We start from the raw sequence: 27,110 nt of genomic DNA on the forward strand, positions 1-27,110 counted from the left end.
TATAGATAGATATATATATAGATAGCAGGATAGATAGATAGTCAGATAAATAGATAGATAGATAGCAACGTCCTTCCGTCCGCCGAGGACGTAAAGCAAGAGAAAAACCACCAGAACATTCTCTCAGGTATAGATAGATAGATAGATGGATAGTAGGATAGATAGATATTAGATAGATAGCAACGTCCTTCCGTCCGCCGAGGACGTAAAGCAAGAGAAAAACCATCAGAACATTCTCTCAGGTATAGATAGATAGATGGATAGTAGGATAGATAGATAGTCAGATAAATAGATAGATAGATAGCAACGTCCTTCCGTCCGCCGAGGACGTAAAGCAAGAGAAAAACCACCAGAACATTCTCTCAGGTATAGATAGATAGATAAATGGATGGATAGATATAGCCAAATAGATAGCTAGACAGATAGCCAGATGGATAGAATGGTACATCCTCTTAGGTATAGATAGATGGAATATCAGGTACATTAATATAAACGACCCTAAATCAAGTGATAGCTAAAAATATTAGATAAATTGATGGGTTTTTTTTATTACTTGGATCTTACACCAGATTATCATACTCTAATAATGTTAAAATTGTAGCTAAAATAACTATCTCCAATAACTGACCAATAAATAACCGGGAAAATAGCAACCCAAAAGTAACGACAATTTTTCCCCTGTCAAAATATCCACGCATACATACATCCAATGATATTAAGATAAGTAAAAAGGAAATGTGATTTTTATATATAAGATAAATTTTCCTGTCAATATTAATAACTTCTATTATTTAATAACTAATCAAAAAGTTGCTTTTGATTTGTTCTAAAGCAAATACTGTAATTTTTACATTACTAAAATATGAATCACAGCTTTTGAAATTAAAAACAAAAACAAAGTACTTATGAATCAGAATATCCATTATTTTTGTAAAAAAAAAATATGTGTAAGCTATTCATTAGTTTTTTTTTAACAATGGATATATAATACTTGGATATATTGACAGGGAAAAATTTTCATCACTTTAGGTTGCTAATATAGAACCCATTTATTGATCAGTTCGTGCATCCAGTTGGGATGGGGTAAAGGAGGTGGATGGGGGGGGGGGGGTCGTTAGTTTAGCTAGCTGCGAGTATTATTTTTTAGAGTACATGAAAATATGAGCCAACATCCAAGTAATTATATATATCAATTGTTGTAACGTCAGTGGGGGCATAAAAAAATTAACAACAATGTTTACAAAAGTATCTGGATGTATGTTTGTTTGTGCGGGTGTGTGTTTGTCTGTCCATTATGATATCTAAAACTACTAAATATTTAAAGCAATTTATATTTGACTTTGGCAGGTTCTTGGTTGTTTCTATTTTAAGATTTTACTTAAATCTTTGTCTACCATGTTAAACTATTTGCATTTAAACTATTTTTACCTCCATTGGTGTTTTTATTTATTTGTGTGTGTGTTTTATTACGTTTTATGACTGTGTTTTTATTTTGATATCAAACATGTAAAATACTTTACTTTATTATTGTAATTAACTGCGTCGCCCCTAGCCTCTAAGGCTTTTGCATAATCATATTTCATTTAATATCTTTTATATGGAGGGATATATCCTAAAACCTGCTTTAGCTTCAGCCGTTTAAGAGATCTTGATGAACATATATTTCATCCCATTTGTTTGCTTCGTAACTTTAAGAAACTACTTTATTCAATTTCGATTGAGTTATATAAACATCTACAGAAGGGGTAATTTAGTTTATCATCATTGGGAATATTATTTATCATCCATTGTCGTATCCCTTAAGATCCCTGAATGCACTATTAAATTTTTTGATGATTCATATATAGCTGTTTCTATGAATATTTACTATCAAAGAATGACAGTTCAATTACTACTTGAGCTAGCATATAACTCTACTGTGACTATAATTCTATAACAGTGGTTAAATATTCGTTGATAAAAAAACGGTTGATTCATAATTTATTGTTTCTAGCTGATTTTTTTACTTTTTTTGTAATGTTTAATAGTTACTTATCGCATCGCATTATAAACAGCTTTCTGCGGAAATTAAAATAAAAAAATGGTAGTTAGTAATTTTATGACTTTTATTTTAATAATCGTGGAAAATTTTCTGTAATACAATATAATTTTCAGTAAGGTTGAGAACCGGTTCTAATCCAGCGGATATTAATCGATTTTTTGGAATGATGATTTCTTGGACAAAGGAATAAGACAATGGCCGTTAAATTGATGTACATCCCTAATAATTATACACAAATTTACCCCATCTCATGATTTCAATTAGTGGTTGAAAAGTTTGAACACTCAACTAAATGAACCTAACAATTTAAATTAAATCAAGTCCCCAAAGATGTTATATTAATGAATAAGAGGCGTTATTATAAAACTTTGGGGATTAGTGTAATAAACAGCCCATGGTCCCTTCTCTTTCTCTCTCAGATTAAAAGCAATTTACGAGTTGAATGTTCGTTTGTACAACTGTCTGATTAGTTGAGCCCCGCAATGGAGGAAGAGGCTGTTTATTACACTTGTCCCCAAAGTTTTATAAGGCTTTCCTATTCGTTGGCTTAATAATTTTGAGACTTAAATTGAATTTTTATTGGTTGATTCAAATAAGTTAAGTATTCAAATGTTTTAACCACTAATTGTTATCTATAGAAGTGATAATTTGTGTATCATCATTGGGGATGTACATCAATTTATCGGCTATTGTCTTAACCCTTTAGATCTCTGGATATTATCCTTCTTGTACTATCTATTGAAGAAATGTTAATGTAGGTCTCAAATTTCAAAAAGCAATTTCAAATATTTTCATATTCAGCTATTTTGTTTCATAAATTGTCAGTACAGCAAAATTTTCTTTTTTTAAACTAGCGGCTACGCCCCCTAGAGGCCTATAGGGACACTTTTGGTAAAAGTAGGGAGGCGGGGGAGTCGACTTATTCATATTCAATTTTAGTTTTAAAAAGAAAATTTAAACAAAATTGAAATTATTTCTAGGGGCGATTGACTTGGGAAGGTGGTGGTACCTTTCCCTTAATTAGTTTAAAAATCTTCTTGAGAAGCTGCATTTTAAAGGAGAACCTTATCGGTTCATTGGTTAGCGAGATTTTTTGGTACAGACACACACAGATCCTGTTACTTTATTATGCATGTTATATGAATGTTAATTATCTCATTAATGTAATATCAGTACAAGTGTTTTTTGTTGTAAATAGCATCTAGTTTATACCTACTAATTACATATTTTATGAAATATTGAAATACATTTATATAGTTGAGGAATGCCTTGGCATAAAAACAGACAAAACTTTATGATATATCATGCAATTAGGTAGAACCAATCAAAATTCAATAAAAGTCCACAAAGTAGTAAAGCCAACGAATAAGAAAACTTATGGGACTAGTGTAATAAACAGCCAAATGTCCCCTCCATCCCTGCATTTTAGGTCAAGCAAATGAAAATTTCAGTCAACCTTATAACTTTTCTTAAAACAAAAAAAAACGTGAAATACAGTTTTGCTCTAGTTATATTTATGCATCATAATAGGCGTGCTTGAGAGGGGAGGGGGGGGGGGGGTGTAGTTAAAAATAAAAGTATGTCCCTTTTTTGTATTTATGTAATTTTGCAACTTTTTGTACAATTTTCTTTAAGCTCACAAATTAATGTATTGCTTATTAAGTTCTGACTCTCTACAAGAGTTATTGTCGTTGGTGGTTTTAGGCTATTTTATTTTCAAATGTTTGAATGATATTTTTATCTTTGTTCCCTATATGCTGGGGGCGCAACCGCTAGTCTGTTATAAATCATTTAATATAATTTTTATGTTATTTCTTAAACTTAAGAAAATCAGGAAGAAAGGGGATAATGGGCAAATTTTGAACTAGTCCCCAAAGTATTATAATAACGTTTTCTTATTTGTTGGCTTAACAACTTTAGGGTTGGTTCATTAAGTTAAGTCTCTAAACGTTCCAAGCACTAATTGTAACCTACAAAAGAGGTTATTTTGTGTATCATCATTGGGGATATACATCAATTCATAAGATATTGTCTTATCCCTTTAGATTCCTGAACTTGAAAAGTATGTGATAAACAAAAACACGAAGTTTTTATTATATTTGCTGTAGATAGCATTTTAAGCAAAAAACAAGAATGACAAAATACAAAGCTAGTTAACATTTTGTTTAATAGTTTTATTTGTGTCTGTCCGTTTGTCTGTAATTTCAGCCTGGATCAATATTTATTAAGATTGCAAGTAATTTATTTTCTCGTATTCATTTGAATCCGGTGGATAGGAACCGGTTCTCATGAATACGAAAAAAACTATGTCTAGCATCGTATTATATCCAGTTTTCTACGAATATAGAAATGTACAATTATAAGATTAAAACTAGTTTTTTTAGCCGGTGCCTTCGGCACCACGGAGCTAAAAAACTAGTTTTAATCTTATAATTGTACATTCTATATCCGCGGAAAGCCGTTTATAATACGATACGAGAAAGAACTATTCCAGTATGGCTTCGAAATCAATTAATATCCGTTGGATTAGAACCGGTTCTCAGCCAAACTAAAAAATTATATATAGCATCGTATTACAGACAATTTTCCACTAATATTATGATATAATCATAGAATTAATACCAGTTTTGTTAGTCAGGGCCTTAAACTTTCCTGAACCTTGGTTTTAAACTTCTTATTAACGTTTTCTCATTTGTTAGCTCAAAACTTTGGGTATTTTTCCTATTTTGATTGGGTTGTTCCAAACACTTTTCTTTTAGTTTTGAAAATAAAATAAGAATTTAAAGAAAAGCTTTCCTCTTGTAAGTTTAATGAAAATAATCAGACAATATTTCATGAGTTAAATAAAACAAGATTAACTTGTCAACCCAATGTTTATTTAAATATAAATTAAAAAGAAAATACTTTAATTATATTGAATTTTTATATTTTAATAACTGGTTTTTGTTAAGTTAGTTCGTTTGTCCGATTGTCTGTTTTGATCAGCTGTCTTCTTTAAGATAATATCTTCCTTTTAAAATATTTGGGTTTTGGTAATCATTGCACCGATATGGTTCTCCTTAACAGAAGATCTCCTTTAGGGTTCTTTAAAGGTTTTTAAGAACGCTTTTGGGGTAGGGTAATATATTGTTTCTAAGAAAACTTGTCTCATATGCAAATTAATGTATGAGTGTCTACAATTACATGTTCAATTTATACATTAACTAGGAAGTTCCTATTGTTATAAAGAAGATAGAAAGATAGCTAGTAGTATTAGATATAGATAGAAAGATAGCTAGAAGAGTTTTTATGGTTAAAGAGATACCTAAAAAAGGTAGATATTGATAGAAAGATACGAGTTATAAAATGATAAAGTTAATTAAATATGTTAAAAATCCGCCTTAAAACAAGGAATTTGCATTTAAATAAACTAAAAACATTAAACACATCATTAATTTTAAAAAGGGTGAAAGAACATTTTTTTCATACATAAAGTAGGAAGTTTTAATTATGTGTAAATCATAAATTGAATAGATGATAAAAGGGGAAGTACATAGATAGATAGATAAAAAGTGATTCAGATCAGAGATAAGACAATGGCCTTAAAATTAATGTACATCTCCTATGATGATGCACAAAATTACTCCTTCTGAAGATTACAATTTAAAACTAGCGGCTGCATACCTAACATCTAGGAGAGGGAGGGCAGTAAATAGCATTAAACCATACAAATAAGGGAGGTGGGGTTTATATTTTAGACAGGGGGTCTAGACTAAAGTAATAAGATTTTTGTTTTTATTATGCAAATATCATGTAGACTTCCTTTCCAGGGAGGGAGGGGACATAGGGCTGTTTATTACACTAGTCCCCAAAGTCTTCTAATAACGTTTTCTTATGCCTCGACTTACCAATTTTGAAGACTTTTCTTAATTTGATTGGTTAGTTCATTAAGTTGAGTGTATAAACGTTTCAACCTCTAATTTTGATCTAAATAAGTGGCAATTTTGTGCATCATCGTTGGGGATGTACATCAATTTGTCGGCCATTGTCTTATCCCATCAGATCCCTGCTTCCTTTTACTTCCTACATATTGTTAACATTTTTGAATAGATAAATAGGTCGATAGATAGATAGATAGATAATAGATGTATAGATAGAGAATGGATAGATAGATTGTTTTTATTATGCAAATATGATGTAGACTTCATTTTACTTCCTACATATTGTTAACATTTTTTGATAGAAAGAAAGATAGATAATATATTACTTATAAATTATAAGGGGGGGGGGGGGGGGGTTTAATGCAACCATCTCGTAATCAATGATTAAATGGCACTTAGAAATCGAATTTCGATCAGAAATTTTGCATGAATAATCCTTGGTAGGTCTATTTTCCCTAAATCGAACAAAAAGTTGGAAAAGTAACAGCTAACGGCTGGCGGCTCAGCTGTTTTGCCATTTTATTACTATCTTGAGAGCAAAAAAGTCACGAAACCTATTTTCACATAATACTTTTTCTCACTCAAAAACCTTATCAAACGGTTCTAGCCGGTAGCTGTTGGTACTAGAAATTTAAAAATTGGTTATTGCTATCATTTAACATGAATTAAACCAAAAATATGTTTAAAAAGTTGATTCCTACGTAATTAATGATGAATTTGCCCTGAAAATAGGCAAAAAACGGCTAAACGGCTGAGCCGCCAGCCGTTACTTTTCCAACTTTTTGTTCGATTTAGGGAAAATAGACCTACCAAGGATTATTCATGCAAAATTTCTGATCGAAATTCGAATTTTAAGTGCCATTTGCTCACTGATTACGAGATGGTTGCATTAAAACCCCCCCCCCCCCTTATAATTTATAACACTATCTAATCTATAAAAAACATGGGAGGTAGATGACAATGGATCGAAAATATAATGGTACCTAAAGTCTTCTGAGGTTCTCACATTTGTTTGCTTATAAACTTTGAGTACTCATTTTTATTGATTGGTTCAATATAAGTTTAATTTTGATTTTAATCTACAAAAGTGGTAATATTGCCTAATATCATTGGGGGTTTACATCAATTTATCTTTCATTGTCTTATCCCGCAAGATAACTGTGAAAAAAAACTAAGTAACTACCAGTCTGTTATGTTTTATCTATCTACTATTATTTATTTTTATTTATCATTACACCATATAATATCAGGGAGGAAGGAACATTGGGAAGTTTATTACACTAGTTCCCAAAATGTTATAAAAACGGTATATTATTTTTAGGTTTACAATTTTTGGGACTTTTATTACGTTTAGATTGGTTGGTTGATTAATTAAATTTTTGAATCAATATTGTTATTTACAGAAGGGGTAATTTTGGATTTAGTATTGGGGATGTACATCAATTTATCGGCCATTGCCTTATCCCTTTAAATCCCTGATATTATATGCAATAAAATTAAGTAACGAACAGCATGTTATGTTCTTAGAATTTAATCATGCTTTAAAAAAACAAGGATGACAACATACTTAAAATCGGAAGGCTTTCATATTTTATCTTGTAGGCTTGGCTAATCAGTATAGGAATCACCATTTTACTAAAGTTTTTAATCCTATGCTTTTTTTTGGCTTTAATAGAATAACAACTTTGGGGCCTTTTGTTGAATTTAGATTAGATGGGGTTCCAACCGTTTCAACCACTAATTATAATCTAATGAAGGGTTAATATTGTGTATCATCATTGAGGTTGTACATAAATTTTTAGGCCATTGGCTTATCCCTGGATGACACGTCATAAGTGTAACAGATGATGTAAATATAATTTTTTTCTTCTCAGTTTTTACAGTTCTACTTAGCAACTCTTTAAATTAGTTTGTATGTCATATTTTTAAAAATGTCTAGAAGTTTTCAAAGAAGTTTTAATTGAATACATTGCAATTTATTGAATTTAATATATTTGATAGCTTTTATAAAATTTTAATAGGTTGGTACAAACTACAGCAGATCTAATTTTGTTAATCATTAATGAACTATTTTCTACATCAATTTAAGGTCAATAAATTTTTCTTTAAGATTCTTGGTCAAAGGGGGGGGGGCGAAAGTGACACTTTTTGAAACCAAAACTAAAAGTTAAAGGAACTCAACTAAAAAAAAGAGTTACAGGTCTGACATTTTGCATGGCAGTTGCTTTAAAGGGGTACAATATGGAACTGTGAAGAAACGGCGGCGCAACCGCCGAAAACCGCCGAGAAAAGGCAAAAAAAAATTCGGCGGGAAACGGCGGTTTTCGGCGGTTGTGCCGCCGTTTCTTCACAGTTCCATATTGTACCCCTATAAAGCAACTGCCATGCAAAATCTCAGACCTGTAACTCTTTTTTTAGTTGAGTTCCTTTGTTGACTTTTAGTTTTGGTTTCAAAAAGTGTCACTTTCGCCCCCCCCCCCTTTATAACAAAAATATGATAAAATTCATCCTTGTTAATTTAAGTTTTATAATCTTGGCAGTTTCCTACTTCAAAATTACTTGAAAAAATAAAGTAATATTTTTCCTCCTAATTATTTCTAAAGGGAAAGTTGCATGGAGGGTGTTTAACAGGGATCTTAAGGGATAAGACAATGGATGATCAATTAATGTACACCTCAATTAATCAAAATTACTCTTTAGTTATATTATTGGTGAAAAGTTGGGATAGTTTGTACTTCCCAATCAATATTTAATATACCTCAATGAAGCCAACAATCAAAAAAAATATACTTGATGACTTTTACAAACAAATGGACATATATTAGAGTAGCTGCGCCTCTTATAAAAGCATATATCATTTAGGTATTATAAAAATGTCACACATCTTAAAGATTATATTTCTAAAACAGTGTGTGAAGGGTAAATCACAGTAGGATCGTAGTCTTCTATACCTTAATACTTAGCTGTTACACTAGATATTTAAAGGGTCAAAGAAACCGGCCATAAGATGAGATAAAACATGACATTTAGATTTTAGATTTCTCTTTCTTAAATTAAACACCATTTAAATCAAGGAACTGGGGGATAAGTTGAAAAAATACATTCAGAGAGGGAGGAAGCATTATACTGTAATTTACACTGGTCCCCAAAATTTTATAAACACATTTTCTCATCCATTGCCTTAAAAACTTATGGGACTTTAGTGAATTTTTAATGAATACTTTTCATGGAAGTCCCACAATTATTTCAACCTTTCACTCTTTCTCCTTCTGGCTCTTTTCATGGAAGTATCCTCTAAGTTCCTTGATTTAATTCAAACTTTTCCCGTTTAATCTATGAGCCTAGTTTTGATAAATACTTTTTGTTGAAGAATTGTTTTTGTCCCATTTATTACAAACTTTCACTTTTCTCAAGTTACATAGCAAATTTTAATAAATACTTTTTGTGGAAGTATCCCTTTAGTCCCTGATTTTCAAGAAACCTTACACTCTTTCTCTCTTGATATGTCAAACATCTTAACATATGTTTTGTCTTCATAGAAATATAATAAAGTTGCTAGATAAAAAGATATAGATAGATAGAAAAATAGATGGATAGAAAGCTGGATGATTAGATGGATGGATGGATAGATAGGAAGATAGATGGAAAGGAAGATCGATAGATAGATTGATGGATAGATTGATAGATAGATTGATGGATAGATGGCTGGATAGATGGCTGGATAGATGGCTGGATAGATAGATAGAAAGATGGATAGATGGATAAATAGTTGGACAGATATTCTGATTGAACGATAAACTTTTATACTTTATTTAACTCTAAACATTAAGAAATAAAAAATGTTTAAAATCAGCTGATTCCTATAAATTAATTTCGCGCCATTTTTTCAGGTATTGAGGGATTTGCCGCGGAAAAATTGAAGCCGACAGAGACGAAGGAGAAGGTCGTCCTCCCCGCCCCATCCGACATCCAGGCTGAGAAAACTCACCAGGGACTTATTCAGGTTGGTGGCGCTATAGGTTTCTTTTTTACTTGTAATATATAGAAAAAGGAAATTATGTAGGCTACTTAAGTAATCCAAGAAGTATCATAATACTAAATCTTCCTTTGTAATTGGCGAATTTTGAAAATTTAATCAGCAGTTTTGTGTTATTCCTGTAATAAAGTAGTAATAAAAAGTTTTAAAAAGCATGCAGAAGAATCATCAATTGGCCTATACAAATATCTTAATTATCAAAAAACGTCTAACATTCAACTACTTCAAAATTTAAAATTACAAACATTTATTGTATGGCTTCGAATCCGATTGATATCCGCTGAATTAGAACCGGTTTTTAGCCAAACTGAAAAATAATGTTTAACATCGTATTACAGACATTTTCCACGAATAATAAAATAAAAATTATAAAAATAATACCAGTTTTGTTAGCTATTGCCTTCGGTCTGGTTTTATTCTATAATACGATGCGATAAATTACTATTATTTTTGCAGGGTGTTGAGACCTTTTCCGCCGAGAAGTTGAAGAACGTAAAGACACGCGAACCTCAGTCACCTGCAGCTACGCTCCAGGTACAGACGGGCGGACATACGAACAGACATACAGATAGATATACGGACACGAGAACTTCAGTCACCTGCAGCTACGCTCCAGGTAGAAAGTCAGACTGATAGACCTAAAGACAGATGAATGGACAGATAGATAGATGGTTGAACAGTTAGCAAGTTATTACAGATGGACAGATAGCCAAAAGTACAGATTGTAATACAGATAGACAGACAAACTAATTGTATACAAACAGACAGATAAACGGACAAAAACAGACAGCTATATGGATGAACAGTTAACTAAATAGTTAGACTGAAAGGTAGATAAAAAATGACCAACATGAAGCTTTCCCAAAGGCAGAATAATCTAAAATGATCTAGCGGTTACCGAGATCTTATACCTACTCTTTTATATAAGGATGCAATATTATATATAGATGGATAGATAGATAATGCATAAAGTTTTCAATTTAAATGCATTTATGATAAACTATGAGTAATAAAGAATCTAAAAAAAGCATACATTCCAGGAATCTTAATGGATAAGACAATTAACAATAAATACCTATAACGAAAACCTAAACTAAAGTTATGTTTTGAAAAAGTTTGGACACTTCAAAATTGAATAAAAAACCAATGTTTTGAGCCAACGTGATATTAAACTTTGGGTACCAGTGTAATTTAGAGTCCAATATCCCCTCCATTTCTGGGAAAAAATGAAATTGTCGTCCATTGCCTTATTCCTGGTGGTGTAAACCAGGGAGGGAGGGGATATGGGTTGTTTATTACACTAATCCCCAAAGTTTTATAATAACCTTTTCTAATTCGTTGGGGACTTGTATGTATTTTGAATGGTTGGTTCAATAAGTTGAGTTCCAAAAGTATCACACACTAATTATAATCTACATAATGGATAATTTTGTGTATTATCATTGGGGATGTAAATCACTTTATCGGCTATTGTCTTATCCCTTTAGTTCCCTGGTTGTAAACGGATTTTTGTTATCAGTAAAAAGTTTCATATTTACCTAATTATGTATAATAAATCAAAGAAATGGATATAATATACGTGGATATTATGACAGGGGAAATTTAGTCAATTTAGGTTGCTAACATGGACCTCATTTATTGATCAGTTTGCTTCTCCAGTAGGAGGAAAGGGGATTAGGTAAAGGAGGTATTTTATCCAGCTCCGAGCATCAATTTATTAGAGTACATGAAAATATGGTGCAACATCCAATTTATAATATAACGATTCTAATTATTTATAATAAATCAAAGGTTAAAGAAAACAAGTATGACAAAATCCATAATGTTGAAAAATTGATTTTAAAGACATCATCTCATTTGTGTAAAGATGCTTCGTTTTTAGCAGTGTGCTATGTTGTCCTAGGAATGCTAAAGATCAAGAAGTCAGAATAGTTGTAGTAGTAATTTAGGGACTCCGTATTCAAAGTGCAAGAGGATGAGCAGAAAATAGCCTGAAACCATACCTAGACTTCTTCATAAAAACAAAATAGCCTAAAACTATCCTAGGACCTATAAGAAGCTTCACTATAAAGGAGAAGCATACCGGTTGAGCGGTTAGCGAGATCTTTCGCTACAGATAAATAGGCTTACTACCTTATATAATGGGACTCCTATTTTTATTTATGTGATTCGCTACTAATAGATATAATCATTCCTGTTTTTATCGTAATACTCTTAAGCATGTAGTTATTTCAGGGAGGGGAGAACATTGGACTGGAAATTATACTGTTACCCAAAGACCTTAATAAACTTATTAGCTTGAAAACTTTGAGAACCTTTATAAAATCCTAATTAGGTTGTACAACCCAATAATGCCCTAAATCTTATTCAATCTACAGAAGGGGTAATTTTGTAAATCAAAATTTTTTGATGTTTACTACAATTTATCGTGCATTGTCTTATCCCTTACGATCCCTGAGTTATGTAGACTTAATATGTATTTTGTATACATACATGTGGATATAAAAGTATATTTATGAGGTATTATTCTATAGATGCATTGATATTCTTAAAAAAAAGGAATAGGTGTGTATTATTTTCTGTGTGTTTGTACCGAAAGATCCAGCTAACTTCAGAACCGATATGGTTCTCCTTCTTTTTGGTAAAGCTTGTTAAAGGTCCTGTCAAGAAAGAAATAAGACAATTTTGCCAATAAATTGATGTACATCTTCAATGATGATACTCAAAATTACCCCTTATGTAGATTTCAATTAGTGGTTTGGACACACAACTTAATGAATCATCCAATCATAATTCAAAAAAAGTTCCCAAGGTTGATAAGCTAACAAATAAGAAACCGTTTTTTTTTTAAGATAAACAGTTAAAAATTCTCCCTCCCTAATTGGTGACCAATACTCGGATATACTTTAGTTAAAGAGTAGCTGTTAAAGTATGCTTAAAGTAGCTTAAAACCTGCAAGCGGACTAAAAAGCTTGTATGATAACCAAATCGGGCCTTTGGTTATTGAGATCTTTTGCTACACACTGACATACATCCTTCTGTTTTTATAAATTATAATTTATTTATTTCTGCTGGATTAGAACCGGTTCTCAGCCACACTGAAAAATTATTTACAGCATCGTATTATCGACAAGCTTCCACGAATATTAAAATAAAAATCATAAAATTAACAACGTTTTTGTTAGTTACTAGTATACATATACATACATAGTATACTTTTATATACATACTTTTACCGGCTCCAAAAGTATAATTCTAGCATCAAGATAAGAATAGCGGGGGGTCTTTTCTCCCCCCCCCCCCTCCCAACATAAAAAATAACACACCACCCCCCACCCTAAATAGTTCTTTGTGCACTTTTTACTTTCTCCTACTCCTAATCCATCCATCCATCTATCTATCTATTTATTTATCTATCCATATATCTATCTATCTATCTTACATATATCACAGATTATTTTATTTTGAGATCGAAAGAGTTATTTATCGCATCGTATTACAGACAGCTTTCCGCGGGTATTGAAATTAAAAATATAAGATTGAAACCAAACTGATTTTAATTAGAACTGTTGCTCAGTCGTAATGAAGAATCATGTATAGCATCGAATTTTCCACAAATATTTAAATGATAATCATAAAATTAATAACAGTTTGAATCTTATAAAGTTTCATTTTAATATCCACGGAAAGCTGTCAATAATAATGCGATAAATAACTATTACTAAAATGCCTTGCTCCTTCTATTTAAAAAAGCATATTTTCTTAAATGTTTTTTTCCCACCCCCTACTGATGATGTGTATAATCTAAAAGTCATAAAAACTGTCAAAATTGGTCAGCTTTATAAAGGACATTATTTTTATAGAATTTATTAAACTTAAAAATAAATACTGGTTGAAGCGAAAATAAAATATATTTTTATAGCATTATTATACATATTTTAAATGGATGGTAAATTAAGATAACCTAACCTAACATAATTACCCTATGAAAAGTTGAAGAGTTTTGAAATTGGCTATAGCTATTTAGAATCAACCAATTAGGATTTTCATAACTAACGTTTTAAGCCAACGAATATGAGTATGTTCATAACGAGCTATAATTTACAGTCAAACAAAATTCATACTTTTTTTAGATTAAAATTTTTGTTTGAAAATATTTGACATTCAATATTTAAGCAAACAAATGAGAGATTATGTTTATAATTTATTGTCCAATGTTAACTCCGTCCCCAGAATTACAAAAAAAATTAAACAATTTTAAACATTTAAATGTCCCTTTAAGAAGAAAGTTTTAAGATAATGTATATATTATTACTTGGATGTTGCACCAGATTTTCTTGTACTCTGTTAAAAGTGATGTTCGCAGCTGGCCAAAATAACGATAACCCCATCCACTCCCCTCCTACGGGATAAACTAACTGAACAAGAAATGATGTCCTTTATAGAAAGATAAATTTACGACAAATTTTCCCTGTCAATATATCCACATATATCTTTTATCCAATTTTAAGATATAATCAAGAATTATAAAGTAAGGCTCATAATATTTTGACCATTTTGATATGACACATCTTAAAGGGAGGAAGGGGACATTGGACTGTAAATTTGAATGGTCCCCAAAGTTGTCTCAAATCTTTGGAGACATTTATCAAATCTTGATTGGGTATTACATAATAGCAGTGTTTAAACTTTGCCACCAATTATTATAACATTTGTGTTTTTTAACATAATGGGATTATACACCATTTTATCGTCCATTGTCTTATCCTTAAAGTCCTTGTGTTTATGTTGCATAGAAAAGATTTATTAAGATAAACAAAATAACCCTGTGGTGTAGATAAAATTATTGGTGGAAAATTTTGTACACTGCACTGCATCAAGATTTAATTAAAGTACCCAAAGTTTTTCAGTTTTTCAGAATTAAAGATAGTGTTTATAAAACTTTGGTTACCAAGTATACTTTACAATTTAATGTCCCCTTCCTTCCTGGTTTTAGTCTATTTTCTGCCTCTCCTTCGAATATACCAGAGCCCTGAATTACTAGGGGCGCAGCTCAGCTGCTAGTATTAATAATCAAAAGCAAAGACCTTTTTGATCCCTTTTTTTTTACAAGCTAAGCCTTTTTATGCATTGATTGATTGATTGATAAAAATGTACCATGAAGGCCAAACTTTTGGCCGGTTCTTAGAATTATTATGTAAGTGTATAACATTAAAGTTACAGTTAATTCTATATTGTATCCTACTGTAACATTATTATGACTTATGGGCTATAGAAACCGCTCTGGCTTTACTTTATGCACTTAGAACATTGTTAAGTTAGGACAATGCAAGTAAATATTTTAAGGGATATGAAACTGGGAATCTGAAGGGATAAGACAATGAATTAATGTACATCCCCAATGATGATAAACAAAATTTCCCCTTAAAATTGATGGTTGAAAAGTTTGGGCACTAAAGGTTTGTGCCGACCAATCAAGATTTATTAAAAGTCCCCAAAGTTATTGTGCAAGAGGCATATAAACAATAAACTGGGTTCTAAAGGGATAAGACAATTGACAATAACTTAACGTGATGTGCACCCCCAATTAAGATTAAACAAAATTACCCTCTCTTTTGATCAAAACTATTGGTTGAAGAGTTTGTACAACCCAATCAAGATTTATTGAAAGTCCCCAAAGTTAGATACATAGCAGGGATCTTAAGGGATAAGACAATGTATAATTAATAATTATGATAAAAAAAATTAGTCCTTGTTTTATATGAAACTAGCGGCTACGCCCCTAGAGGCCTCTAGGGGCACTTGAGGAGGAGAGAGTCGAATTTAATAATTCAATTTCTTATTTTAGATTTTAAAAGAAAAAGTAAAAAAAATTTTGGGGGGCGAAAAATTTTAGTTAAAAAATAAAAAAAAAATATTTTTTGGGGGGTTGGGGTGTCCCACCCCCCAAGAAAATAGTTATAAACCTTTCCAGGACCTATGAGAAGCTACCCTGTTAAGGACAACCCGATCGGTTCAGCGGTTAGCGAGATCCTTCGGTATAAACAAACACACAAACACACAGACACACAAACATCCTGTTACTTTATTATAAGGATTAGTTTCTACCACCCAATCAAAATTTTGAAGCCAACAAATGAGTGAACTTGTAGAATTTTAGGTTCAATGTCCTCTCCCTCTCTAAATAATATTAGCTTCAAAAAAAGGTTGAATCGTCCTAAGATATTTAAACCCTTTACAGTACTTCGTTCTTTGCTTAACTGCGTCTCAGATCAGGTTACTCTTTAAGCATACATATTTTATAGGGAGCGTAGCTGCTAATCTATAACTTGCTTTGTCTGAACGTCTTTTCTCATTGTGGATGCATATTTTGTAGGGAGCGCAGCTGCTATTCTATAATTGGCTTTGTCTGCACGTCCTTATTTAAAGCGCATAGATATTTCATTAGGAGCGTAGCTACTATTCTATAATTTGATTTTAAAATAATATAATAAACTGTATCTTTACATATTCTTTTTTATACAGTTGATAGGTTTTTCAATGTCTTTAGCTTATGATTTTAATAACCACTGAACCGATTTAGTTCTCCACTTAAGGAAAGCTTCACCACATAGGTCCTTAGGGTGGTTTTAGGCTATTTTATTTTCATATATAAGTTTGTTTTTAGACTATATTCATACTTTTCGATTCCTTCGGATACAGCTACTAATAAATACTGTAAAATAATAAAATTATTTTTAAAAGCATTCATATAAGGCATTCTAAACATCTAAATTGTATGAAATAAGCCATATTTTTAAACAGAATTTGTTTAAAAAGAAAACGCCTAGGATATTAGGATAAGGAATTTAAAGAACAAGGATGACAACATACATAAAATTATCATCATTTTTGAAATATAAGGTTCTCAAAAAATTCACTACCTAAAAAATTTTGGGTGCTTTTATTGAATTTTGATTGATTGGTCCCAAACTAGTCCTGTTCAAACGGGTAATAATTGTTTATTATCATTGGGGATGTATTTAAATTCATCGTCTGTTGTCATATCCCTTAAGATCACTAAAAGAACATCAAATCAATCCATCTCAAAGCCTATCTCCACATAATACTCTTTCCCGCTCTAAAACGTTTTCAAACGGTTCTAGCCGGTAGTTGCTGGTACTAGAAATCTAAAAAATGATTTTTTTTGTATCATTTCACATGATTTAAAGCAAAAATATGTTTTAAAAGTTGATTCCTACGTAATTTATGACAGATTTGCCCAAAAAATAGCCAAAAAAACGGCTAAACGGCTGAGCCGTTAGCCGTTACTTTTTCAACTTTTGTTCGATTTAGGGAAAATAGACCTACCAAGGATTACTCATGCAAAATATCAGATCGAAAATCTAATTCTAAGTGCCATTTATACATTGATTACGAGATGGTTGCATTAACCCCCCCCCCCTCTTTACTTAATCAATTGAATTATTTGTGCGAACATTGTGCGAAAAATGTGCGAATCTCTAAGTGTCCAAACGTTTTGACCACTTATTGTAATCTACAGAAAGTGTAATTTTTTTTCTCGTATTCATTCGAATCCGGTGGACAGGAACCGGTTCTCATCCATACGAAAAAACTATGTCTAGCATCGTATTATATCCAGTTTTCTACGAATATAGAAATGTACAATCATAAGATTAAAACCAGTTTTTTAGCCGGTGCCTTCGGCACCACGGGGCTAAAAAAACTAGTTTTAATCTTATAATTGTACTTTTTATATCCGCGGAAAGCCGTTTATAATACGATACGAGAAATAACTATTATCATCATTGGAAACATATCAATTTATTGGCCATTGGCTTATCCCTTTAGATCCCTTCATATATGTAGAGTTGCTACGATATTTTTTTTTAAATCCGTCATATTTCATTGAACCAATTTGTATGCCTTTACACACGATGCAATATATAGCCACCCACACACACACAGACATACACACACACACACACATACACAGACACACACACATTTCACATACAATACACATACATACACACACACAGACACACAGACACACAGACACACATACACACACACACACACATACACACATACACAGACACACATACAATACACATACAATACACAAAAAAACACACACATTCACACATATATACACACACACATACGCTAACACATACACACATACACACTCATACACTAACACACACACACACACACACACACAAACATATACACTTACACATAATACACACACACACACATATCAGGTATTACATTAAAACCAGGAAGGGAGAGGACATTGGAATTTAAATTAGACTGATCCCCTAAGTTTTATCTTTAGTTGGGTTGTACAAACTTTTCTAAAAATAAATTTTATCCACAAAAAGGGGTAATTTGTTTATCATAAGTTGGATAGGGGTGTACAGTACATCAATTTATTGTCCATTGTTTTATCCCCGAAGATTAAACCCACATTAAAGATAGCTGAATAATTAAACCTAATTGAAATAGTTTAAAGATATGGCTCGGAAAATGAAATAGTGATCTTATAGTTTATGTAAGAATTGTTAATGCACATCCCCAATTATATTAAACAAATTAAGGCGTTACCCCTCAATGTGCCTTGTTGAGCACAGAAAACCCCTCCATTTTGATACAATTTTGAAATAAGGGGTGAGGGGGGGGGGGGGTGTCATTCCAGTGCAGTGCTTGAAATTCACATCAAGGGAAGGCACTCAAATAACATTTGTAAATTGTGACCATTCGTTGAAAAGTTTGGACACTACATTAGTTTGAATAAACCAAGCAAGATGTAGTAAATGTTTTAAAAGTTAAATTTACAATTTTAAGTCTTCTCTTTTTCTACCTGATATTGGAGCTATAGAGATAGCTACTTATCCCTACTTAACCTAACCTAATTCCTTTATATCAGGTTAAGCTATCCCTACTTAACCTAACCTAATTCTATTATTTCAGGTTGAGATGGCCCGCGGTAGCAGCCTCGCAGCTGTAGAATCATTCGACAAAAATGTCCTCAAGAAATCTGAAACACAGGAACGCGGTTATCAAATATTTGGGGGTGGATACCCCCCCCCCCCCACGTCCTTTCGCCCCTTGAAAATAAATCACTCGCACATAAAGTTTTATAATTAAAATTGAAACTGAAGTATTCTCCCCTTCCCTTCCCTACCTTCCATCAAGTTCCACAAGAGGCCTCTAGGAGCATAGCCGCTTAATTAAAAATAAATTCTGACTTGATAACCGTGTTTTGCTATCTATAGGAGAAAAATCCTCTTCCTGATACCGATGCCATAGCACAAGAAATGGAGCATATTAAGTTTAAGGTAGATAGATAGAAAACTACTTAGATAGATAGATAGAGAGAGATAGGTAGGTAGATAGCTAGATAGGTAGATAGCAGATAAATATATAGACATCGATGCCATTGCACAAGAAGTGGAGCATCTTGAGTTTAAGGTACAATAGATAGATAAATAGATAGACAGATATGTATATAGAAGATAGATATTTAGATATATGGAAATCAGTAAAAGTTAAAAAGTCATTCGGACACGCATACTTAAATATGCTCTATAATTCTGGGAATGTTTGAGGTCTAGCTTTAATAGTAGTTGATTAAAATGTTTTCCCCTCATATCGTAACACTATGACTGACGGACGGACAAACATAGATAATATAAGTAGCTTCGATACTAAAATAAATTTTATAATTTGTTTTAGAGCGGAATCGAGGGATTCGACCGCAAGTCTCTGTCTACCGTAGATACTGTAGAGAAGAACAGTTTGCCCACCAAGGAGATCATTGCTCAGGTATAATTACAGACGGACAGACAGACAGATAGACAGATGAACAAACAGACAGAGAAACCTGTAGATACTGTAGAGAAAAACAGTTTGCCTACAAAGGAGATCATTGCTTAGGTACAATTACAGACAGTCAGATGGATAGACAGTCAGATGGATAGACAGTCAGATGGATAGACAGACAGATAAATAGACAGATAGATAGACAGATAGATAGACAGATAGATAGACAGACAGTCATATAGACAGTCAGATAGACAGTCAGATAGACAGTCAGACAGACAGTCAGACAGACAGTCAGACAGACAGTCAGACAGACAGTCAGACAGACAGTCAGACAGACAGTCAGACAGACATTCAGACAGACAGTCAGACAGACAGTCAGACAGACAGTCAGACAGACAGTCAGACAGACAGTCAGACAGACAGTCAGTCAGACAGTCAGACAGACAGTCATACAGACAAACAGACAGACAGACAGACAGAGATAGATAGATAGATGGACAGATAGAGAACATGCAGTTACTGTTTGGTAAAATTCAAAAGTCCCCTAAGTTGTTAAGCAGCAATCGAAAAAGAAACCGTTTTTAATAAAACTTTGGGGACCAGTGTAATAAACAACCAATGTCAACTCCCTCCCTGAGATTAATAAACTAAACTCTATGAAGATAGTTCTCCTAAGACAGACAAACAGACAGACAGGTATACTTTTACTTACATAACAAGTGTTATAATGTGAATGAAGCCAATTTTATTTAAATAATTAAAATAACATTGTAGTGCTTCATTCGAACTATTATATATTACCTAATCAGTATTACATAACACTAGTGGCGTAACTTTACTTTTAATTATTGGCTGCGCCCCTAGAGGAGGCCTATAGGGTCACTAAATTTGGCTTTCTTAAAAGAATAAGAAAAAATTAAGCGTTATTTTTGCCAGGGGGATTTAATTCTCATAGGAGGGTGAAGGTACCCTCGCCTAAAATAGTTATAAACCTTCCTTGGACCTTTATTAAGCTTCACATAAGGATATCCTTGGCTGTTTATTATTCTAGTCCCCAAAGTCTTATAATAAAGTTTTCTTTTTCGTTCGCTAAACAACTTTGAGAACTTTTTTTGAATTTGATCGGTTAGTTCATTAGGTCCAGTGTTTAAACGTTTCAACCACTAATTGTAATCTACAGAAGGGTTAATTTTGTGTATAATAATTATAATAATGTACATCAATTTATCTGCCATTGTTTGTAATATCCCTTTATATCCCTGCTTCGATACACACAGACAGACATCATGTTACTTTTATACTAGGATTATAGGATACTGTGTTTGAAATAAATTTATTGGCGTTCTCCTCTTTTATAGGTTAGGTTTTAGGCTAGGCTAGGCGGGTACTCAAATTTTCAAAATTGAAAAAAATATTTCTAAGAGGATATAACCAATTTATTTGATCGATATATTATTACTTGGATGTTGCACTAAGTGTTCATGTACTCTGAAAAAGTAATAATTGCAGCTGGCTAAAATAATGAATCTCCATATCCCATTCCTCCTTAGCAAGTAAATTTGACCGATAAATTTTCCCCTGTCAATATATCCACGTATATCCTTTATCCATTATTAACTTTATTTTATTTCAGGAGAAGTCAGCATAAATACAAAAAGAAGAAAACAATATCCATCTATCAATCAATCTATCCATCTATTTTTATACCAATTTGTGCCACTCTATAATAAGTAAACAAGCGGTTTCTTTGGTTATTATAACATAATAATTACAGTAGAATTATTGGCTAGCAGTAGCTGATTATATAGTGTTTTATTATGGTTTTAATAACTTGAGAAACAGCTTTTCAAAAAAAAACTATTTATGCCATTTTAAACCATGATTTTTACCTCTAAAAAGATAAAATAGTTTTATATTCCATTTAAATCTAGTTTTTGCTATATTTAATGAAGTTAAAATCATGGTTTACAATATAAATTTGCTATAAAAAACATTTTATATTTGCTACCATTGTTATGATAATGTAATTTAAATTTTTTTTTATTTCTTTCCGGTATATTTTCTTGCTATTTTCAGAAAAGGGTTATTTTTCCAAAAATTAACCCTTTTCTACCGAAAAAACAAAAAAAAATAAAAATATTGTTTATATGATAATTTACTATGAAAATTGTATTTATATTTTAAATGCGCATTTGTTTTTATTTTGTCTTGTAACGAAAAATGCTGTTTTTTTTTCTCCATATTTTTAAATTATTATTAACTTTATGTATTGAAAAAAATCAGTTTTTATTATAATTTGCTTTAATAAATATAAGTATTATTGCATACAAATTTTGTATTTCAGTATTTTTATATCTGGAGGGAGGGGACATTGGGCTGTTTATTACACTAGTCCCCAAAGTTTTGTGATAACGTTTTCTTATTCGTTGACTTAACAACCTTGGAGTCTTTTTAAATTTTGATTGGTTGATTCATAAAGTTGAGTGTCCAAACGTATCCACCATTAATTTTAATCTACAGAAGGGGTAATTTTGTATAATCATTATTAAAGATGTGCATTAATTTATCGGCCATTTTCTTATCCCTTAAGATCGATGATTTTTTTTTATTATGCGTAGCTACTCTATAATTCACTTTGTCCATCAGTCCGTCCGTGACGCTATAGGGGGAGATCTATTTATTTGGCTGCTATTAAATATAGACTGTTGAAATTTCCTGTATCAAATGAGCATACATTTTTTATCGGTTATTTAGAAAAGACTAGAAATTTTTAATATTTTTTTCCAGAAAGGTTTCGTGATTTATATGAATTGTTGCATACTTACAAGTTGAACATCCCTCAGTTATTGTGTCTGTTTGTCCTTTGAATGAGTTTTTAGTGCTTCGCTACTTATGGATGTTGTCATCCTGGTTATAATTAGTTAGGCCCCCATGTTCAGGGGCTGCAGGCCTTCAAGTGGTCTCTGGGCAGGCAAAAATATTTTTTTTTGAAGAGTCAAAGGTCAAATTTAAACAAAAAATATGCATATTTTTTAATGTTATTTACATATTTGAAGAAAAAAGATGCATATTTGGTTTTATAAGTTGACCTCTAACTCTTTAAGAAAAATTAAGTTATATTTTTACCTGGAGGCCTGCAGCTCCTGAACCTGGAGGCCTATCCATAAAATCTTAAAACTTATCATATAAGAATGATTTTATCCCCAACAACCTATCATCTCAGTCCAAAGATAAAGCCTTTACACACTGTTGCCGCAAGAGTGTCAAAACTCCCCCCCCCCCCTCTTATTATTATTTAAGCGACTTTGGGTAATTTTTATTTTGACTATGACAGGTGTCCTACTGGTACATGAATTAAACCTAAACGGACAAAAATTGGCCAATATTATAACAAACGATATAATACTTGGATGTTGCATAATATTTTAACCCCCATTACCCCATACCCTCCCCTCCTACTGGATGCACCATCTAACCAATCAATGATTTCATATTAGCATCTAGATTGACGACAAATTTTCTCCTGTCAATGTATCCACGTATGATATATCCATTATTGGATAAGAATAATTTGTGAAAAAAAGAATATAAATATTGCCTTTTAAATCACGAAACCTTGTCATTTTATTTATCACTATCGGCTACGCCCCTAGAGGCCTCTAGTGGCATTTAAATGTTTTTTTTTATTTAAAATATCTAATTTGAGAAATAATTTGTCTATGTTATCAGCTGTTAAATTCATGTCTCTACGCAGCGCGACTTCGCGGCGGAAATAATTAAAAAGTTTTCGATTTTATTGTGATTTCTCTTGGGAGGGTGGTGGTACCCTCCCACAAAAAAGTTATAAACCTTCCCGGGACCTATGAGAAGCTACCTTGTTAAGGACAACCCGATCGGTTCAGTGGTTAGCGAGATCCTTGGACCTTCGATACAGACACACAGACAAACATCCTGTTACTTTAGTATAAGGATTTAAGGGTATTTCTATATTTTAAAAGAATCATTTTTCAAGTATGGCTTCGAAACCGATTAATATCCGCTGAATTTAAACCGGTTCTCAGCTATACTAAAAAATCATGTATAGCATCGAATTACAGACAATTTTCCATGAATAGTAAAATAAAAATTATAAAATTCTTATCAGTTTTATCTTATAATTTTTCTTTTTTATATTCACGGAAAGCTGTCTGTAATAAAATTCGATATCTAACTATTACAAGCAGAACATCAATTATAGATTATAACAATTTATTACATAATTTATAGGTACTAAAAATAATTAATAAATTAACACATCTTTTTATATCAAATTAATAGCATTGATATCAGGAATTTTAAGAAATGGTAAAAAAGAATGAAAATTAATGTACCCCAATTATTAAAAACAAAATAAGCCCTTTAGTAAATTAAAATTATTGATACATTTTTTTGGACTTAGGTAGTTTTTGAGCCAACAAGATAATGGGGTTTTAAACCTTTGGATACCAGTATAAATTTACAGTCCAATGTCCCCTCCCTCCCTTACAAGATACATAAAAGATTGGGTACCGATATTAAGAATAGTTCCAGGTTGGGTCCAACTAATGAGATAATGTGGTTTTAAAACTTTGGGTACCAGTATTAATTTACAGTCCAATGTCCCCTCCCTCCGTGATAAGATACATAAAAGATTGGGTACCAATATTAAGAATTGTTCCAGGTTGGGTCCATTGAATGAGATAATGTGGTTTTAAAACTTTGGGTACCACAACAAATTTACAGTCCAATATCCCCTCCCCTCCCTGACAAGATACATAAAAGATTGGGTACCAATATTAAGCAAGGTTCCAGGTTGGGTCCAACGAATGAGAAAATGTGGTTATAATACTTTGGGTACCAGTATAAATTTACAGTCCAATGACCCCTCCCTCATTGACAAGATACATAAAAGATTGGGTACCAATATTAAGAATAATTCCAGGTTGGGTCCATTGAATGAGATAATGTGGTTATAAAACTTTGGGTACCAGTATCAATTTACAGTCCACTGTCCCCTCCCCTCCCTGACAAGATACATAAAAGATTGGGTACCAATATTAAGAATGATTCCAGGTTGGGTCCAACAAATGAGATAATGTGGTTATAAAACTTTGGGTACCAGTATTAATTTACAGTCCAATGTCCCCTCCCTCCCCGACAAGATACATAAAAGATTGGGTACCAATATTAAGCAAGGTTCCAGGTTTGGTCCTGTACAGGCCTCTGACCCAAAGCTCCAAACCATGCAGCGGGCTATCAGAATTCTCCTAAACAAAATAGTATATTTAGTGGTTTCGTTCTCCAAAGAGGGCAAAAATAGCCTAAATCTAACCCCAAGATTTTATTCTTTTAATGAAATAGTTTGAAACCAGCCAGGGATCCCTATGAATCATCCAAAACGAAAATTTGGTTAGGTAAAAAAACCTAAAAAAGTTTGTTAAATAAAAAGATGAAGGGCTGAATTTTTAGCCCTATACCTCTAATGGGAGCTGAGATAATATTTATAATACCTTTTCTAGAATTTGGGCTAGAACTTGATCAGAGAAAGGATCTTCCATCAAAAGGTCATCCAATGTTTTTTCTTTATATAAAGGGTCATTCAATAATTTTGTTTTATAAATTAGAATTTTTCTAATTGCTATCCATGTCTTTTCATCACGGCTTCGAAGCAGGGATCTAATGGGATAAGACAATGACTGATAAATTAATATACATCCCCAATAATGAAACAATATTATCCCTTCTGTAGATTACAATTAGTGGTTGAAAAATGTAATGCTGACGTAACCCCCCCCCCCCCATTCTAAATTTGATTACTGAATGTTCCTGATTCTATAAAAAATGAAAAAGCTGTGTCTTCACTAAAAGCTCGGTTTCCCATGTTATTATTCATGTTGTTATTGTTATTCTAAATTATTTACATATTTTGGTGATTTATATTTATTATTTATAGAGGTATTGTCCTTAAAGTCAGGAATAAGGTTTAGCCAACAAGCGAAATAAATCTAAAATGATATGGTCGTCAATTCTATGTCAATGTGTTGCCCCCCACCCCCCCAAAAAAAAATAGACAGCTGAAATTCATGTATAGGTTTCTTAATTTTTTCCAAATTAATTTCGTTGTTGGCATAAGCTGCCTTAAAATATAACTGTATGGTCTAAGTGTAGTTATTTATCGCATTGCATTATAAACAGCTTTCCGAGGATAGTAAAATGAAAAACTATGGGATTTATTAACAAACTGGTATAAATTTTATTATTCGAGGAAAATTGTCTGCATTAAGATATGATACATGATTTTTCAGTATGGCTCAGAAATAATCCAGCAGATATTAATAGGTTTCAAGACTTGCTGGATAAGACATTTGAAATTCTACAGCTGATCTTAGACATTAAAAGTTATATTCATAGTTTAAGAGGCAACTTCATGGGTCTAAAAGGATAAGACAATGGCCAATAAATTGTTATACTTACCCCATGTTGATACACAAAATTACTTTTTCTGTAGATTACAATAAGTGGTTGAAACGTTTGGACACTCAATTTAAAAACCAACAGATCAGAATTCAATGAAAGCTCCCAAAGTTGTGAAGACAACGAATAATAAAACGTTATTATACAACTTTGGGGACTAGTTTAATAAACAGCCTATAATTCCTTCCCTCCTTGTGCAACTTAATGGCCTTAATTTAATTTGTCAATAAATCACCAACTATCCTGATTGTTGTTGTTGTTATTGTTGTTGTTATTATTGTTGTTGTTGTTGTTCACGTTGGCAATAACGTTGACAATCGTGTTGGCTGCGATCATCAGAAAGCCGACATAACTATATTTACATTTGTAAGTTTTAGGTAGCCAATATTGCTGTTCACATTTGTAAGTTTTTTTGGTACTGCTAGTACATTCAAAGACACATATGCAGCTACTCTAAAAATGTGGTTGGTCTGTCAGTTTGTTGGTTATCACATTTACAATCGTGTTGGCTGCAATCATCAGAAAGCCAACATAACTGTATTTACATTTGTAAGTTTTAGGGTAGCCAATATTACTGTTAGCATTTGTAAGTTTTGTTAGTACTGCTTATACATTTAAAGACACTAGTGAAGCTACTCTAAAATTCTGGTCATTCTATTGGCTATGAAATTGACAATCGTATTAGCTGCAATCATCAGAAAGCCGACATAACTATATTTACATTTCTAAGTTTTAGGGAGCCAATATTACTGTTAGCATTTGTAAGTTTTGTTAGTACTGCTAGTAC

At 32.1% G+C, this 27,110-nt stretch overlaps 1 protein-coding gene and 1 long non-coding RNA gene across 5 annotated transcripts in view; one reads left to right on the forward strand and one right to left on the reverse strand.

The window, feature by feature from the left end:
* Positions 1-22,162, forward strand: part of LOC145317918 (uncharacterized) — a 23,375-nt gene extending 1,213 nt beyond the window's left edge. Inside the window, exons 3-9 of one of the 4 annotated variants that reach the window (XM_080159205.1) lie at positions 182-242; positions 9,852-9,964; positions 10,454-10,531; positions 18,977-19,052; positions 19,280-19,344; positions 19,742-19,831; positions 21,465-22,162. In XM_080159205.1, coding sequence (XP_080015331.1) covers positions 182-242; positions 9,852-9,964; positions 10,454-10,531; positions 18,977-19,052; positions 19,280-19,344; positions 19,742-19,831; positions 21,465-21,479 — 498 coding nt within the window. In that variant the 3' untranslated portion in view covers positions 21,480-22,162. Of the gene's footprint in view, positions 1-181; positions 243-305; positions 367-9,851; positions 9,965-10,453; positions 10,532-18,976; positions 19,053-19,279; positions 19,345-19,741; positions 19,943-21,464 lie in introns of all 4 variants that reach the window. The other 3 variants (XM_080159204.1, XR_013879159.1, XM_080159203.1) reach the window with 3 other exon arrangements.
* A 2,653-nt stretch (positions 22,163-24,815) lies between these two features.
* On the reverse strand, positions 24,816-25,426 carry LOC145318393 (uncharacterized). Its single transcript, XR_013879321.1, has 2 exons — positions 25,360-25,426; positions 24,816-25,116 (listed from the first exon to the last, which is right to left on the reverse strand). It is a non-coding gene; the product is annotated as an uncharacterized LOC145318393 (long non-coding RNA).
* Positions 25,427-27,110: the final 1,684 nt, after the last annotated feature.

Source organism: Acartia tonsa, chromosome 4, assembly GCF_053477335.1.
Source record: "Acartia tonsa isolate MP-2025a chromosome 4, ASM5347733v1, whole genome shotgun sequence".
NCBI lineage: Eukaryota > Metazoa > Arthropoda > Copepoda > Calanoida > Acartiidae > Acartia > Acartia tonsa.